The sequence below is a fragment of the Rhinopithecus roxellana genome, chromosome 21 (assembly GCF_007565055.1).
Source record: "Rhinopithecus roxellana isolate Shanxi Qingling chromosome 21, ASM756505v1, whole genome shotgun sequence".
Classification (NCBI taxonomy): Eukaryota; Metazoa; Chordata; class Mammalia; order Primates; family Cercopithecidae; genus Rhinopithecus; species Rhinopithecus roxellana.
This window is the reverse complement of record NC_044569.1, coordinates 52,757,617-52,776,409: the sequence shown is the minus strand read 5'-3', so window position 1 is coordinate 52,776,409 and position 18,793 is coordinate 52,757,617. Positions and strand designations below refer to the sequence as shown.

Below are 18,793 nucleotides of genomic sequence, written 5' to 3'. Positions count from 1 at the left end.
TACAAAGTAGTCACGGAAAGAAAAATTATTTGTCGTCTTTTTCGTTTCTTCTCCAAATAAAACACACAACATAAAGCATAGCATAACCATAATCATAAAGAAAAATTCAAAAATCCAATCTTGAGCTCATATAATAATTGAAATGACTGGACTTACTCAGGAAGTCTAAAATCTAGACCTGGTTTTGTCAATAACAAACCTCATGATCTTCACAAAACCATTTTCCATCACTAAGCCTAAGAGTTTTCACCCAACAGTTACTACTTTTTTCAAATTTTAACATTTTCTGAAAAGTAAAAAGTAGAAAAAAACTTGGGATTTGGAGTCAACTCTACCATTTGCAAGATACATAAGACTCTGGGCAATTTACTTCAAGTCCTTCATCTCTAAATTAGGGACATGAATACGTACCTGAGAAGACAGTTGTAACAAGATAATGTGTGTGGACCACCTGGTACAGACTGGGAACTCCTCATTTTTATATTGTTAATAGCTAACTTTTAAGTCAAATAATAGCATATTTTTTCAGCATAACTACTAAAGAGGTGTAAACAGCTAATAAAAAATACAACTTTTTATTAAACTATTTGAGCTCACTAGCATGCTCCGTCCTGCCATTTTTTTTGAGACGGAGTCTTGCTTTGTCGCCCAGGCTGGAGTGCAATGGCGCAATCTCGGCTTGCTGCACCCTCCACCTACCAGGTTTCACCATGTTGGCCAGGCTGTTTTCGAACTTCTAACCTCAAGTGATCCGCCCACCTCAGCCTCCCAAAGTACTAGGATTACTGGCATAAGCCATCGCACCTGCCCCTTTCATTTCATTTTAACATAAATAAGTAATAGTAGCTAACACTGAGCACTATGTATTAGACAGTTCCCTCTGAGTGTTAATTCACTTAATGATTAAACAACCCTTAAAGATGAGTTACTATTGCTATCACCACTCTTACGAAACTGGAGACACATAGAGAATATGTAATTTATACAAGTTTACACAGCTAGGAAGTGGCAGAGTCAAGATTTTAAGTCACGTATTCAGACTTGATAGCCTGCAAAACACTGTTTCCTAATATAGTAACTTGTGTGCTGTGAGTACACATGCAATATTCACTAGTAAAACTTCAAAATTAGTAACACTAGGGTTTGGTACATCTAAGGAAAGGAAAACAGAAAACAATTTGAAAAGGGAAAAATCAACAAATTGGAAAATATGTCCTCCCTGGATATCCATACCTATCTATTTCTGCAGGATTTATTCCAGAATTTGACAGATTTTCTGACACTGAACTCTGACTATCCTTCTTGGTAGGTTCCAATCCATTCTTTATATCATCAAAATTTTCATATTTGAGAGCCTGGACCAACTGTAATAGGTACATCAACAAATCCTGGAAAACAAACAAAAAGTAAAGTAATATTAGGAAAAGAATGCAAAATGATTATAGACATTATTTATTCCTAAATATCAACTAAACATTTCACTTTTATCTATTACTTTTCAGCTGTATTACTTTTGACATGTCACCAAGTTACTTAACTTCCCTGTACCCCACAGCCCCTTCATCTTTAAAACTGACGTCATAATATAAACTGTAGAGAAGAACACGAGGGTTAAATTAGTTAATAAAAGAAAGTCACAGAATAGTGTCCAGCACAGGCTAAGTGGCCAATAAATGATGTGTTTCAGGTAGTAGCTTCAAAACAACAAAAGAAAAGTGGGAAGGATTCAAGATGCTTTGCATAAAACTAAGAAATTATACCCGGTCGCAGTGGCTCACACCTGTAATCCCAGCATTTTGGGAGGCCGAGGCGGGCGGATCGCGAAGTCAGGAGATCGAGACCATCCTGGCTAACACAGTGAAACCCCGTCTCTACTAAAAATACAAAAAATTAGCCAGGCGTGGTGGCGGGCGCCTGTAGTCCAAGTTACTAGGGAGGCTGAGGCAGGAGAATGGCATGAACCCAGCAGGCGGAGCTGGCAGTGAGCCAAGATTGCACCACTGCACTCCAGCCTGGGCGACAGAGCAAGACTCTGTCTCAAAAAAAAGAAAAAAGAAAAAAAAAAGAAATTATAGAAGGATCCTTTTTTCAGTAATAGATGAGAAGAGTGCATTCTATGTTTAATATTATACAAGAAATTCCAAATTTTCAAGTTTTCAAAGAACTTCTGTTTAATGTCTTTTTCTGGTTAGAATCTTTAAAACTCTTGTGTTTTCTTTTTTCCTGAAAGATCAGGTTTTAGAGAATCTGGACTGCTTCTTAAATGAAAGATGCTGTAAAACAGACATTTGATTAAGAGACATGCTTTCTATTCCTGCCAACTCCCAAGAGATTTGAACAAAACAAATCGCTAAGCCTAAATTCTCCATAAGTGACAACCAATGAGATAACCTGGAGTCAGTCAACAAAGTAGCTTTTACTTTACTGAGTTTTCCCTTAATAATAATGATAATAAAACTCTTTAATGTTTAGGATGGAAATGCTTCCAGTATTTCTCTATAAAGGTTGTCCTCTTCACATACTTGTCCTCTTCACAGGTACGTACTTTTTAAAATTTTACTTTTAAAAATAACTAAAAAGTAAAGAAAATCGCAAAACTCAAAAAATTTTTAAATGTATCTATTATCTTCCAATTCCAATTGTCATTCACCCTGTTACAGACACTTGAAACTCATAATTAGAAAATTTTGACTTTGGGACTACCAACTCAACTTCAGTCTCTTTAAGCTCACAAAACAGGTTAAGCCTCCTGTAAATATTTCATGGTCCACTTTTTCCTATTTGTAACCCCTACAGCACTTGTAATAACTTACTCTTGGTTTTCCACTATTTTATAAACCAGGAGGACAGAGACCACCTGCCAGCAACCCGTATTTCCTTATTTAATACTACAGGCATAACTCATTTTATTGTACCTTGCACACAGAGCATTTTTTTTTTTTTTTTTTTTTTTTTTTTTTACAGAATGAGTTTTGTGGCAACCCTGCACCCAAGCAAGTCTATTGGCATCATTTTTCCAACAGCATACTTTCACTCCATGTCTTTGTGTCACATTCTAGTTATTCACATAATATTTCAAACTTTTTCATTATTATTTTATCTGTTACGGTGATCTGTGATCAGTGATCTTTGATGTTACCATTGTAATCAGGGGTGCCACACACCATACCCAAATAGGATGGCACAGTTAATTAATCTTGAATGTGTTCTGTCTAATCCACCAACCAGCTGTTTCCCTGTCTCTCTCCCTCTCCTAGGGCTTGCCTATTCCGAGACACAATAACACTGCAATGAGGTCAATTAATAAACCTACAATGCACTCTAAGTGTTCAAGTAAAAAAAAAAAGATGCATGTCTCTTACTTTAAATCAAAAGCTAGAAATGACAAGTTTAGTGAAGAAGGCACAGGAAAAGCCAAGATAGGTTGCCAGCTAAGTCTCTTGTACCAAACAGCCAAGGTATGAATGCAAAGGAAAAGTTCTTGAAGTATACTGAAAACGCTATTCCAGGGAACCACAAATGAAAAGAAAGCAAAACAGCCTTATTGCTGATAGAGAAGTTTTAGTGGCCTGGGTAGATGAGACTAGCCACGACATTCCCATAAACGAAAGCCCAATCCAGAGCAAGGCCCTAACTCTCTCCATTTCTATAAAAGCTGAGAAAGGAGAGGAAGCTACAAAAGAAAAATCTGAAGTTAGAAGAGGTTTGTTCATGAGATTTAAGGAAAGAAGTCATTTCCATAACATGAAAGTACAAAGCGAAGCAGCAAGTACTGATGGAGAAACTGCAACAAGTTATTGATACAGGTGACTATACTAAACAAAGTTTCAATGTAGATGTAACAGCCTTGTTTTAGAATAAGATGCCATCTAAGATTCTCACAGCCACAGGCTGCGTCTCTTGGTAAGGGTCTAATGTAGGTTGTGACTTTAAGTTGAAGCCACTGCTCATTCACCATTTCAGAAGTCCTAGGACCCTTAAGAATTACGGTACATCTCCATTGCCTGTGCTCTATAAATGGAAGAACAAAGCCTGGATGACATCACAACTGTTCAGAGTATGGTTTATGAATATTTAAGCCCACTGTTAAGACCCATTGTTCAGAAAAGAAGATTCCTTTCAAAATATTACTGCTCATAGACAATATACCTGGTCACCTAAGAGCTCCGATGGAGATGCAGAAGAAGTTGAATGTTGTTTACAATCCTGCTATCACAACATCCATTCTACTGCCCATAAAATCAAGGAGTCGCTTCGACTTTCAAGTCATATTACTTAAGAAACACATTTTGTAAGGTCATATCTTCCATAGACAGTGATTCCTCTCATGGATCTGGGCAAAATAAACTGAAAATCTTCTGTAAAGGATTCGCCATTCTAGATGTCATTAAGAACATTCGAGCTTTATGGGGAAGGTCAAAATAGCAACATTAACAGGAGTTTGGAAGAAGTTGATTCTAACTTTCACAGATAACTTTGAGGGGCTGAAGACTTCAGTGCCTATAATCCTAGCACTTTGGAAGGCCGAGGTGGGTGGATCACCTGAAGTCAGGAGTTCAAGGCCAGCCTGGCTAACATGGTGAAACCCTGTCTCTTACTAAGAATTAGGCAGAGTGCAGTGGCACACACCTGTAATCTCAGCTACTCGGGAGGCTGAGGCAGGAGAATCGCTTGAACCCTGGAGGCAGAGGTTGCAGTAAGCCAAGATCATGCCACTGCACCCCAGGCTGGGTGACAGAGGGAAGACTCCACCTCAACAACAACAAAAAAGACTTCAGTGGAGGAATTAAATGCAGAAGTAACAGAAACAGCAAAAAAAAAAAAAAAAACAAAAAAAAAAAAAAACAAAAAAAAAACTAGAATTAGAGGTGCACCCTGAACATGTGACTGAACTGCTGCAATCTCATGCTAAAACTTAAACAGATGAAGAGTTGCTTCTTATGGATGAGCAGCAAAGAGTAGTTTCTTGAGATGCGATCTATGCTTGGTGAAGATGCTGTGAACATTGTTGAAATGACAACAAAAAATTCAAAATACTCCATAAATGTAGTTGTTAAAGCAGTGGCAGTATTTGAGAAGACTGACTTCAATTTTGAAAGAAGTTCTACTGTGGATAAAATGATAGCAAGCAGCACTGCACGCTGCAGACAAATCTTTCGTGGAAAAAAAGAGTCAATGGGTGTGGCAAAGTTTACGTTTGTTTTATTTTAGGAAACTGCCACAGCTACCCCAGCCTTCTGCAACCATCACCCTGATCATTTAGTGGTCATAAACATCAAGGCAAAACCCTTGACTACCAAAAAGACTACAACTTGCTAAAGGCTCAGATGATTGTTAAAATTTTTTAGCAACATTTTAAAATAAGATATGTACATTGCTTTTCTAGACATAATGCTATTACATACTTAGACTATAGTATAATATAATTTACTATATAAACATACAGCAAAGTTATATGTATAAATTTTACATGTACTAGGAAACCAAAAAATTCATGCGACTCACTTGATTGTGATATTTGCTTTACTGCAGAGGTCTGGACCAAACCTGCAATATCTCTGAGGTATGACTGTATATTTCTCTTTTGTTCAGAATTTATATCACACACCAAATAATTTTTAAAAAGGTCATTAGGCAAACACTAACAAAGAGTAATACATATGACTTCATCATAAATATAAATTAAATGAAAGATTATGTGGCTTATTAATTCTTATTCAAATATGTTATTGTCCGGAGTCAGGGAAACCAAGTCTCTCTACAGTGTTGTTTCTTTTTTTTTTTTTTTTTTTTTTTTTTTTTTTTTTTTGGAACACTTTTTAATTGGAGCAATAAACATCTGATTTTCTATTATCATAGTTGAGATTCATGGCATCCAATAACTATACATAGAATTATATGTTGTTTCCTAAGGATAAAAGCATTATGTAACAAAATTAAACAATATGTTTAATGACAGGTATCCTGCTTTGGAGGTACCAGTAATTGAGTTTCACTGCCGGCCTTCATTCGGAATGCTGTGGAATCCATTGCCTGTGTGCTTTCCTAATTACAGAAAGGAGTGAACCATATACAATAAAAAAGGCTGTGGTATTAAATTCCCCAGGAAGGGGAAATTCAGTAGAAAATTTTTCTAAGTCAGTTATCATCATCTGATTTTTTGGTCATTTCATATTCTATATTCAAACTATACTTTCCTTCATTTGTATGAAAATGAATTAACTTCAACAGCAAGTAGAGTCTGTTTTCTCATTATATAGTCACATTTTGAAAAATATAAAAGTCCTCTAAGCATGAAGGACATAAGCATTGGAGTAAAACAAAGCAAAAAAATAAATAAATAAATAAATAATCAGGCTTCCATCTCAGGCAATTCTGTAAATATTTCCCAAGAGCTATGAAATTTTTTCTAGATAGTGATCACCATTTTTCTCCAGAGTAAGTTAATTCTAATGCTTCAAAGTGCAAATGTGAAGTCTCATATCAAAATCATTCAGTGACTTCCCATTTCTTACTGAATTAAGAATAACTCTCCATAGAGGCATTTTCAGTTAGACATGGGTTCTGATTTTGCCTCTCAATTGCTACATATATCCCACACTCCTGTCGAAGTGACATACTTTCCATTCTTCCTGTACTTTCAATTCCCTTGCTCTTGCTCGCATTGCTTTCTCTACCTGGAATATAAACTCCAAATGTAAAAATTCTACATTTCCTTCAACTCAAATGCCACTTCTTCATTACATTCTAATATGGAATCTCTCTCCTTTTGAACTACACAGCAGTAAGAAACATGATTTAAACATTTCAAAATAATGCAAGATAAAGAATAGTCATTAAAAAAATCCTAAATAAGATATTAACAAATCAAATTCAGACAGGTATTGAGATTTATTTTACAAGTGTATGGCTGATATAACATTAGAAAATGTATCAGCATACTTACAGTAGATTGATAAAAATGAAAAACTATATGATATGAACAAGCGTCAAGAGTGTTTGATAATATATAGAAGTCATTCTTGATTTAAACACACAGAAAAAGAAAAGAACAAATAGAGACAGGGAGAAACTTTAAACATAAATGAGAGCATTTGACTGAAACCAGTAAGTAACACACATTAGAGTGAAATACTGAAAGCATGCCCATAATGAGTAACAAGACAAAGACGAATATTGAACTACTTTTATTCACCATTATTACTTGCAGCTTTCAGCTAATGTAATGAAAAAATATACTGCTTTTCAGCTAGCATAATGCTATGCCTAGAAAATATAAGAAGCAACCGAACATCTCCATCTATTAGAATAAGAAAAATCAATAAAGTGACGAGATAAAACAAATATTGTAACAGAAACAGTTTCTTTTTAACTAAGAAATGTACATAAAAGATAAATGGGGTGGGGTAGTTTACAATAGTAACAATAATATAATTGCCAGGGAATAAATCAAAATTATAAGAATGTATATGATTTTAATAAAATTGATGTGCGTGAATAAAAAATCATATGCCACTGTGATGGATGATATAATGTCATAAAGCTATCAATTTTTTTATAATATGCAAGCATAATGTAATTCTACTTAAGATTCTGGTGCAGTTTTAAGAAAATGATAAAATTATTCTAAAATTCATGGAGAGAACAAATGTAAAAAAATTATAAATAAAATTGTTTAAAAAGGAAAGAGGAAAAGATTTGTCTAGTCATATTTAAAGTATTATAAAGGAACTCATTTTTTAAAAGAATAACACAAGGGTAAAAAGAGAAGACTTACGGGGGATTGTCTGCAAAATGTAAAAAGCAGGTATCTTTTGGCTCAATAATTCTAATGCAAGCAATTTTTTGAAGAATATGATTTTTAAGGCCTGGCGCGGTGGCTCACGCCTGTAATCCCAGCACTTTGGGAGGCCGACGGGGCTGGATCACGAGGTCAGGAGATCGACACAATCCTGGCTAACACGGTGAAAACCCATCTCTACTAAAAAGAAAATACAAAAACGTAGCCAGGCATGGCAGCAGGTGCCTGTAGTCCCAGCTACTTGGGAGGCTGAGGCCATAGAATGGCGTGAACCTGGGAGGCGGAGCTTTCACTGAGCCAAGATCATGCCACTGAACTCCAGTCTGGGAGACACAGCGAAGACTCTGTCTCAAACAAACAAAAAAACAAACAAACAAACAAACAAAGAATATGACTTTTAAAACATACCCACCTACCCTCCCTCACACACCTGTTCACTAAACTATAGTTACAGGAAAAGAATGGGAAAAACAGACTATAAAAGAGGCCCAACGGTTAAGTAAATTAACAAAAAAATTCATGGTAAAACATCATGCTGTTATTTAAAAAGAATAAGGCAGATCTACAGTGACAGAGTTCAGAACATGCTAAAATAAAAAGGACAAAATATAGCACGCTGGCATTTAAATTCTGTTATTCCTAACAAGCCCCTTTCAACCACACCTGCGTTTATGTTAATGAGGTAACTACTGGAAATCCCCTAAAGATGGGGGCTGGCTGAGAGAAAAGCCAGCCATGTGATTAGAGGGTGGGACTTTAAGCTCCACCCCCTCAACCTCTGGGGAACAGAGAACTGAAGACTGACTTAATCACCAACAGCCAATGATTTAATCAATCGTGCCAATGTAACGAAGCTTTCACAAAAACTCAAAAGCACAGCATTCTGAGAGCTTTTGGGCTGGTGAAGAAGAATGCACCCACGTGCAAGGAGGGTGCTATACTGCAAACTCCATGGGGACAGAAGCTCCTGTACTCAGGACCTCATCCAATGTGTCATTTCAACTAGCTGTTCATCTGTATCCTTTAGGATACCCTTCATAATAAATCAATACTAGTAAGTAATGTTTCCCTGAGTTTTGTGAGTCATTCTGGCCAATTATCACACCCAAGGAGAGGGTTGTGGAAGCCCTCTTATTTGCTAAAGCCGGTAGGCCAGAAGTCAGAAGGATGTAATCTAGTAGAGGTTATGGGTTTGGGTTGGAGAGAGTAAGCAGTGTTACAGATGAAACAAGATTGGTTATAAGTTGGCAACTGCTGAAGATAGATGAATTGTATGTCAGGGTTCATTATACTATTTACTTTAGTGTTTAAATTTCACCATAATTAAATACACGCATACAATTATCATCTTTAGTATTTAATTTGCTTCTTGAAATTCAGATGCCACTAATTCAAAATGATCTCACTGTCCCCTCCCTCTTAAAAAGGTATTTGATAATAGTTGTTCTATGCAATCAACATTGCTATATATATATATATAAGCTTGAGAAGTTACTCCACATCCCATAAAGTACTGCTGGCTAGCATAAACGTTAGGTTATGTTTAAGAACATATTCACCCTATAAAAATTAAGAAAAAAAATGCTGGATTAGTCTATCTCATAAAGAATTATTAAAGCCCAAAATCCAGCAATGCTTTTGTCAAAAAAAGTGTTCCTCCTTCCCTGATGGCCTTACAAGTACAGCCATGTGCCACATCACAATGCTTCAGCCAAGAGAGAACCATATATATGATAGTAATCCCATAAGATTATAATACTGTGTTTTTACTGTACCTTTTCTATGTTTAGATACACAAATACTTAGCATTGCGTTACAACTGACTAAGCTATTTAGTATGACAACATGCTGTACAGGTTTGTAACCTAGGAGTACATAGCCTCAGTGTGTAGTAGGCTTTACCATTTAGGTTTGGGTAAGTATACTCTATGATGTCTGCACAAAGATGAAATCCCCTCAGGACACATTTCTCAGAACACTTCCCTGTCATTAACTGATGTATAACTGTATATATAAACAGCCAGCATATAGTTGGCAATCTTTGCTTTCCAAGGATCCAAAACCACCTTCAGAAAATCTACATATACATATCATTGTCATCAGCTGAAAATTTAAAAGGTGAGTTTGAAGGAGAGGAAGATGACCACGCATCTCTATGCTTTAAAGGCCCCAAGGGCTTTTCAAGGCTACAATTAAATGTGGCCTGTTGTATACTGACTGATAGAGGAGATCTGAATTATTCCCTAGCTGGTGCTGCATTAAACCGTTTTTCACTAGAATTCCTTCTTCCAGACAGAGCAATACAAGCACTGCTGCCAGGTAAATGTCCTGGGAGAGACTGTTCTATTCACGTAACAGATCAGGAAGTAAATTTTCATTTCACAGAGGAGTCCTTTGAGGCATATTTTAATTTTCCTTCTGAAAACACACCTAGTATATCCTCTTCCCTTCTAAAAATCTCTCTTGCGTGTGCGCACTCTCTCTCTCACTCACACATAGTCTATAATTAGGCTCTAGTTTAAAATAACCCATTGAAGTGGAATAATAAATAATGCACCTCATCATCGGCCTGTCGCAACCGGGCAACAGCATAACGCCTCACTGTTGGGTTGGTGTAATGAGAGGATAACAGCTCCAAGGAGTCCTCTACATCCATCGGCTTCCATTTTCCCAGAAGTTCCAAGGCCTGTTTGGCCTCTTGAGGTAGATCCCAATTAACACATTTCAAGAATTTTGTCAAGGCCTAAAATCAGAAAATATTTAAAAATTAGAAATAGCCTATTTCCTGGGATAGAGAAGGTGACTAGGCAGAGTTCCACTTGGTCCTAATGACAGAGCCACGGAGTCAGTGATAGACTCCTTGTATAAACACTAAAAGAAGTTATACATACGATCTTACAGAAGCACTGCAGGACAGAAAAAAAGCATGCTCCCTGTATCTTTATATTTTCCAGGCCAAATCATTTGCGAGCACTATGAATTTTTAAATTTGTTTTGGTTTTTCTTCATTTTGCTATTGTTAAAATACTGCAGGTCTCAAGACATGGAAATAGCTGAGGCATTTCTCACAAACTCTAAGATGCCTTAGAGAAAACCTACATTTTACAACAGAAAATACTGCAACCACTGAATGAAAGGGCCAGAAACCATTCCAGGGCAAAAATTCCCACCACTAGCTTCACTCTCGACCACCTCCCTAGAGTATGACCACCGGCTTTCACAGACACTTAAACATGAAGACTCAAACAATGTGGAGTATGTAGGTATCTCTGTGAAGTAACTACTTTAAAAGATAGGCAATCCAACAAAACCTCAAAGCACAAGCATAAAAATGGGTAAGTACAGAAACAGCAGCAAACAGTCTATGATTTGTCTGGTTGTACATCTTTCTGGAACCTCACTCCTTTGAATAGGCAGCACATGGAAGTTTTCACAAGACTGTCAGTTAAGCCAATAGTCTTGGAGTATATCACTCATTGCACAGTAAGTGCTCTTTTAAGAAAGGTACACACTTCTTGGCCAGGTGTGGTGGCTCATGCCTGTAATCTCAGCACTTTGAGATACCCAGGCAGGAGAACAGCTTGAGGCCAGGAATTCAAGACCAGCCTGGGCAACATAGCAAGACCCCATCTCTACAAAAATAAATGAAAATAAAGAAAAGCATATACTTGCTTTCCATAAAAAGCAATGCTTATTGCTGGGTCTCAAAGGCAACACTTTCCTGGCTGAACCCAGTATGTTTTCTTCTTCTTTGTCTTCCTCTGTTGCTATTTGTTGAAAAATAGGTAACTTGAAAATTTAAGACTCCTGCTCTGCCCAACCAAAATCTTTTTATTAGTAAACTAATCAATTCCTCAAGAAAATGTCTACTTGGACAACAAAACACAATGTCTGTTAGTATGACACTAAATGAACCTTCATAGCCATCCCCTAACTTATTCTTGATTTTACTAAATTAAGAAAAAAGACCTATGGAGATTGTCTAGTTCAATGCTTAAATCGTATATAACCTCAGCAAAGATAAATGGCTTGCCCATCACCTCAAAATGGTGCATGAGCTAGATGTAGAACCCAGGTCCACCAATTCTCAGCCCCATACTTCTTCCACCAGATGGTGCTTTGTTACCATTAAGGCGCTCCATCCCCTAGTTAGCCCCATTCCCCTTGGAGCCATTACTCTGCCAACACTAATCTCCTGAATCTATTCCAGTCCCTTTCAATTATTTCCTAGCAATATCTCCTATATCTGACCTCAGCCTGATTTCTCATTATATCACACATCTGGAGTTGGACAGAGCCTTCTAGCTAAGAACCTAAATACCGGTTTCTCTTCTAATCATTTCATACGTACTCTCAGAGAAGCTCAAGTTGGAAGTGATCTTAGCACAAATTTCCTATTGTTAGCAGAAATACCCCACAACATGAATGCCAAAAAGAGACCCAATATTTACTTAAGTGACTCGAGGAACTAATTTCCAAAATAGCCATTATATTCATCGAAAGCTAAGCCAATTTTGTTTTGTTTTGATTTTAACTATAACGAACGAAAAGACAAAAATGTCTTCATATTGCTTTTTCCAATTGGTTAATTTCATTCTTTGAAGAGAATGACAGTAAATTTAGCTCCATATGATGTGGACAACCTTTCCAATATTTGAAGATAATTGCCATACTGTTACAAAGTGGTTTTGACTAGATGACAGGACACTCTAGTTTGTAAATAAACAAATAAATAACCTTGGCTTCTTTCTCAAAACATTTCATTGCTACCACTTACCACAATCCAAACCTGTTTCATTAAACTCTCATTGCCCTTCCATGCTTCAGCCCAGTTAACTTATATGTACAATGTCTCTCTAACCCCTGTAACTCTTCATCAAAATAGGGTATCATCTACTCTAAAGCCGTCTTGTCAAAAACTCAAGTTTTACAGGAAGTTTTCAGCAACTTTCAGCTATTCCTTTAGAAGCTGGCTCAATTTTACTACTGTCATTTAAATGATGTTCTTCTAACTGCCAAAGTTTTTGTGGGCATTTTTATCTCTATAGCTGGAGTCTGTATTCCCCCAAGGACAGCTGTCCATTTCCTCTACACCTCCTGCACACCATTTAGTATAATGCTCCCTTTCTGTATAGAACACACATTGCCCTACTAACTTATTCCATGAATTTATTTTCCACTTCTAAAATGTATTTCTAGGTTGAATGTGGAAACAAAGCAATAGTTCTTAAATAATGACAGTGAAAGCTTTTCCATTTCACAGTACATCAGCAGTCTTAATAGAAATGTGCGGGTATGTACTTATTATAAGCAAATCTTGTAGCATGCCGATGTACTCAATTCAATAACTGAAACAATCTAAAACCTAGATTCTCAGATTTATAGACTTATTAGCAAGATTTATGGAGTATGCTGCTGCCAAAGAACATAAGGCACTGTACAAAGAATTTCACAACTTTTTAATGTTAAACGTTACAAATGTAAACAGGGAGCCAATAGAATGAAGAAGAAAACAAGGGGTCAAAGAATAAGAAAGACAAAAAGTAGGAATTTGAAGACAGCAATAATAATGGCCTTTTTAAATAACCCTAGGTCTTTTAAAGATGCTTTACTGATCCATGTAGGATTAAAGAGCAATTCTCTCTCTCTCTGGAACTTCCATAGATTACTGGAGAGCACAGACTGTAGAGCCAGGGTGTTTGGGTTCCAATTATAATTCCTGGCTCCATCAATTATTACCTGACTAAATTGAAGCACATTATTTAACTTTTAAGAGACCTTTCTCGAGGATTTTTGCATCGATTTTCATCAGGGATATTGGTCTAAAATTTTCTTTTTTTGTTGTGTCTCTGCCGGGTGCTGACGAGTTGATGGGTGCAGCACACCAACATGGCACAAGTATACATATGTAACAAACCTGCACGTTATGCACATGTACCCTAGAACTTAAAGTATAATTTAAAAAAAAAAAAGAGAGACCTTTCTCATAGGCTGGCGGTGAAGATTAAGTTAATGAATATAAAATGTGACAGTATCCTATATATATAGTAAATAATTAGTTTATTATCAGTCATTATTTTTATTCTATTTCTGATGTTGACATCAAATTTTAGCTTTACTATACGTATTACTATGTTTTATTCCCTTTGATCTGAAAACCACCTGTTATCTCCTATTCTTAGAATCACAATCACGTCAGAACTGAAAATACTGTATCTCGTATATATATTTCTAATTTAAACTTCTACCAATTAAATTCTTAGAAATTTCTATTTTGCTGCTTTTCCAATGCTTTTGATTCCAAATACTCAAACATGAAAACACCTCATTCTTTTCTTCCCACCTGCCATATATCCTTACTGATATGGTATGGCTGTGTCCCCACCCAAATCTCATCTTCAGTTCCCACGTGTTGTGAGAGAGACCTGAAGGGAGGTAACTGAATCATGGGGGCAGGTCTTTCTCATGCTGTTCTCATGATAGTGAATAAGTCTCATGAGATCTGATGGCTATATAAGGGGGAGTTTCCTTCCACAAGCTCTCTTTGCTTGCTGCCATCCACGTAAGACATGACTTGCTCCTCTTTGCCTTCCATCACGATTGTGAGGCCTCCCCAATCACATGAAATTGCAAGTCCATTAAAACTCTTTTTCTTCCCAGGCTCAGGTATCTCTTTATCAGCAGTGTGAAAACGGACTAATACAGTAAATTGGTACCAGAAGTGGGGTATGAACGCACAACGATACAAATCCATCAGGTTCAGGCCTAACCCCTGGTCATTTTCTACGAGTCAACTTACTTGTATAGCTCCTTCTCCATCCCTTGCCCTCCAAAACTGTTCTCTCAGTCAGTATATGAGCCTCCTAATTACGTCACTTTTTTCATTTTCTGCTCTGCTCCAATCTACCCTAGTTTGTACTCCTTAAAATATCACTTGTTAGGCTAGTGTGCTGACTCACATGTGTAATCCCAGCACTTTGGGAGACCGAGGCAGGTTGATCACCTGAGATCAAGACCAGGCTGACCAACATGGTGAAACCCCATCTCTACTAAAAAGACAAAATTAGCCGGTGTGGTGGAGCATGCCTGTAATCCCAGCTACTTGGGAGGCTGAGGCAAGAGAATCACCTGAACCTGGGAGCAGGAGGTTGCAGTGAGCTGAGATCGCATCATTGCACTCCAGCCTGGGCAACAAGAGTGAAACTCTGTCTCCAAAGAAAAAAAAAAAAAAGAGAGAAATAAACTATCACTTATTAATACACATTTTCCTGCTTTAGTGGCTTCCTGTTGCCAGTAAAATTGAACTCCTAAGGGTATAATTTGAGGTTCATCACAATCTGATGCCATCTTTTCTATTTCATAACCATTCACGCAAAACTCTGTCTCCTGAACCTAACAGCCTACCTTACCCATGTTTTCCTTCCCCATAAAAAAATGACCACCAAGTAAAAAATGCTATCAAAGTCTGCTCACACTTTAAGGGCAATCTTTGTTCTGTGAAACCTTCCTCATATCATAGCACACTGATCTTGTCATCCTCCACATTTCTATTATATTAATAACCTATATGTTTATTAAGACAGTGACCCTTAATCAATTACGTTATACTTTCTAATTTTAATTATGTGTAAATATTCTTACCCCAAAACAGTTTTAATTTATTTGAGTACAAGGACATGATACCTGAAACCTCATAGTCTTATATAATGCTAGGCCAAGAGGTGATAATAAATACTTGCTGAACTGAATTCATTTATCCCATAGGTCACCATCAACTTCTTGTCAGGAGACACAAATACGGTGACTGTCCTCATGTCACTGTCTCAGAAACAGCCTTATAAAAACACTCAGTGCATCACTATTACCTTCACTATATGTGACTCTTTCAACTGCATTTTTCCCCCAAGCATAATCAAAAGGCATGGAATTAATTTAAATTAGTATTTTTATAAGAAGAAAGTCCATTGTAAAAGCTATTAGGTTGGTGCAAAAGTAACTGCAGTTTTTGTCAAATAGTTTTGAAAAATTACAATATTCACATTTCAGGTTCCACAGAAATGAGTCACTTCCTATATGCTATAAACTACGAATTGGAAAATACTTCATAAATTTAAATGGTAACAAATTTAATTGAACAAAGTTATTACTATGAACTTTCTGGGTACAACATCAAGTCCTGACTAGAAGGTTTTCATCTGAAATACTTAAGACAGGTCATTAAGACAAAAAAAAAAGGGGTAGAAATACAAAATTTAATTAAAAAATAAAAAGTATAACATTGTAAGAACCAATTTCCACCAATGTGTTTTCTGAGCACTGCCTTCTCTCTAGGAAAGCTTTTCAGCCCCAGGGCCCAAATGTCAAGTAACCGAAATCACAATTTCGGAGAGTCTGATGCTAAAAGAATTTCTTTCTGTAAATAAATTAATGGGTGGAGTATGAAAGTATCCGTTTTTCACAAAACCCATTTGAAATTATTACAAGGTTACAAATGTGGCTGTGTGAATAATTCCTTTGGTCACTTCAAGGCCTATATATATTTGGTTTACTCCAAAGTGACTTCTGAACACTAAAACATATTGTTCACTCTACTCTAGTGGTCATAAGAATCCTATAATATGTCCTGAGAATTGAAGTTTCATCACTCACCTTTCGAAAACTTGAAATCAACTAGTTAAGTGAAACTTGTCACACACTTTATATCACTTGAACATTTTATTTTTTTTGCACATATATAGAAGTAATTGAATTTCGGTGGGAAGTGACTACTTGTTTAAACAAATAATTTTTCTTGCAAACCTTTCTATCTAAAAAAGTTCTGCTCTGTAAATCTACTCCTATATGATTCTTAAACCTATACATTCTAACAGGTTCAATTCAATATCTAGCTGTGTATTTTAGACGACACTGAGCTGCATTCAAGATGCAATTTCTGTGACCAAGGTTATTCTTCATTTAACACAGTATCATGACACTAACTCAATCTTTTAATAAAACACAAATCACAAACCTGTGTTTCTGTTGGTGAATATTTCCTTTTGTTCAGTGATTAAGAGAATCATACTCAAAGCTACAGTAAATTAAAAATTATTCTCTCATTCTTATTATGGATATAAAGGAGAACAAATATGATCCATTTACAAAGAACTTCTGAAGGCATCAATAAATGACAAAGCAGAAAAGCTGAAGAGTTAAGATGAGCTGCAACTGCATTTTCATCTTTACTTTAGAAACTAAAGAAAGGACATTTGGTTCCGAAAAACAACTTAAAATAGTAGTTAAAGACCATATCACAAGATTATAAAACATACCAATTCATCCATTCTCATATAAATACGTAACAGCTTCCTGAACAGATATTAATTTTCCTAATGCTTCTCTGCTCTTCCCTTAATGCATTTCAGGGTTCCTGCTAAGGCATGTGCATGATGTTGAAAATGTTTTCTCTATAATTCTCTTTTCTATGTCTTCACTGACTTTCTTTTTTGTAGATGCAAAATGTCTAATTTGTAGATGCAAGCATATTAAGAAGCAGCATGTATAAGCTTTGTGAGTCTGCACAGGCCCCCTAATCTTTCTTAGGCTCAAGTTTCCTCATCCATAGAACAGTTACAATAATACATACATTGTGGGGTTGTTACGGGATTTAAAGAATTCCTGGTACATAGTATCTGCTTAAAAAATGCTGCCTATTATTATGATACCTTAAGAGGTACCCCTTGGCTCTCTGTTTTAAGATTTTACAGACTATTTTTAAAACTAGGAGACAAAGTTCACAATCACATGATCGTCTCACATTAAGTATGAGGAAACTAAAGCTTATACAGGCAAAGTAATTTGCCTGTAGTCAAAAAGCTTCTTAGGGTCAATAGTAAAACTCAAAACTAAGTGTCCAAAGACTTCAGGTTAGTGATGACTACTTCACCACAATTCTCTCCCCAGAAACCTTATCCACTCCATAGTTTTATTACGGGAAGCAAATGTCTAGCTTTGACCTACCCGTTATCCCATATGCCTACCTCTATGCTACTTCACCAACTGAATTCCCACAACTCAAATTATATTTCTCATACTCTCTCTCTAGCCACATCTCATCTAGAATTCTGTAGTTTCGTTATTATAATAGCATACATATTTTCCTAGTCACCCAGGTTCAAAGAGGTAAGAAGAAGAGAACCAGCATTTACTCTGCCTATTATGCATCAGATACTTTACCAGGTTACTTACCTGTATTATCTTACTTGTGAAAGAGAACTGTCTCCATTAGAATAATAAGGACAGTAAGCTACCAAAGTAAGTTGCCTCATCCTACCAAACAAGCATTAAGATGTACTTCTGGAAAATGAACCCGAGTCTCTCTGACTTCAAAACCCATTCAGACATTGCCTATGAGTCAACAAACAGGTACATGTGTCTTTGTATGCAGATTTTTATAATTTTTTTAAAAAATGGAGTATCATATACACTGCTCTGTAACTTTAAAGTGACAATAATGATTTCCATGGCATTCTCCCCATCTTGATCATTAATAACAAAGTTGGTAGATAAATTTGATATATGAAAATATTTAAGACACTCACTTTTTCTTGATTTGTAAGATAATATCTAAACTTCCAAACAAGATCTTGTTCTTCATATGTAAGTTGTTTGGTTGGTGGATAACTCACAATAATCTAAAACAGAAAAAGAAAAAGAACTAATTTTGTCAACCATACATGTCCTATATATTTCCATTTCACTTAATATTTTTCATTTATTTAAATAATTCTATACTACAATTATTATACAAACAAGGAAAATGTAAACGCAGTCAAGTAGGCCTTAAATTTGCTACAATTATGTGTCCAAAATGCAGTTTAAAGGAGAAGAACAGAAAGTCATATTCCACAGGTAAATATTTAACTGGAGAGTTCATTTAATTCAACCAAAAACAAGACATAGCAAAATAACAATGTCCCCTACCAGAAAAAGGAAAAATGTGCACACAATAAA

At 36.2% G+C, this 18,793-nt stretch overlaps 1 protein-coding gene across 3 annotated transcripts in view; it reads right to left on the bottom strand.

Annotated features, from left to right (window-relative positions):
• Nucleotides 1-18,793, bottom strand: part of PIK3C3 (phosphatidylinositol 3-kinase catalytic subunit type 3) — a 131,385-nt gene that overhangs the window by 69,173 nt on the left and 43,419 nt on the right. For all 3 annotated transcript variants that reach the window (XR_747474.2, XM_010358790.2, XM_010358791.2), the window contains 3 exons: nt 18,382-18,474; nt 10,359-10,544; nt 1,234-1,388 (listed from right to left, as the gene is read on the bottom strand). Coding sequence is in view for 2 of the 3 variants with exons in the window: in XM_010358790.2 (XP_010357092.1) it covers nt 1,234-1,388; nt 10,359-10,544; nt 18,382-18,474 (434 nt within the window). In the remaining variant the exon portion in view is untranslated. The remainder of the gene's footprint in view (nt 1-1,233; nt 1,389-10,358; nt 10,545-18,381; nt 18,475-18,793) is intronic.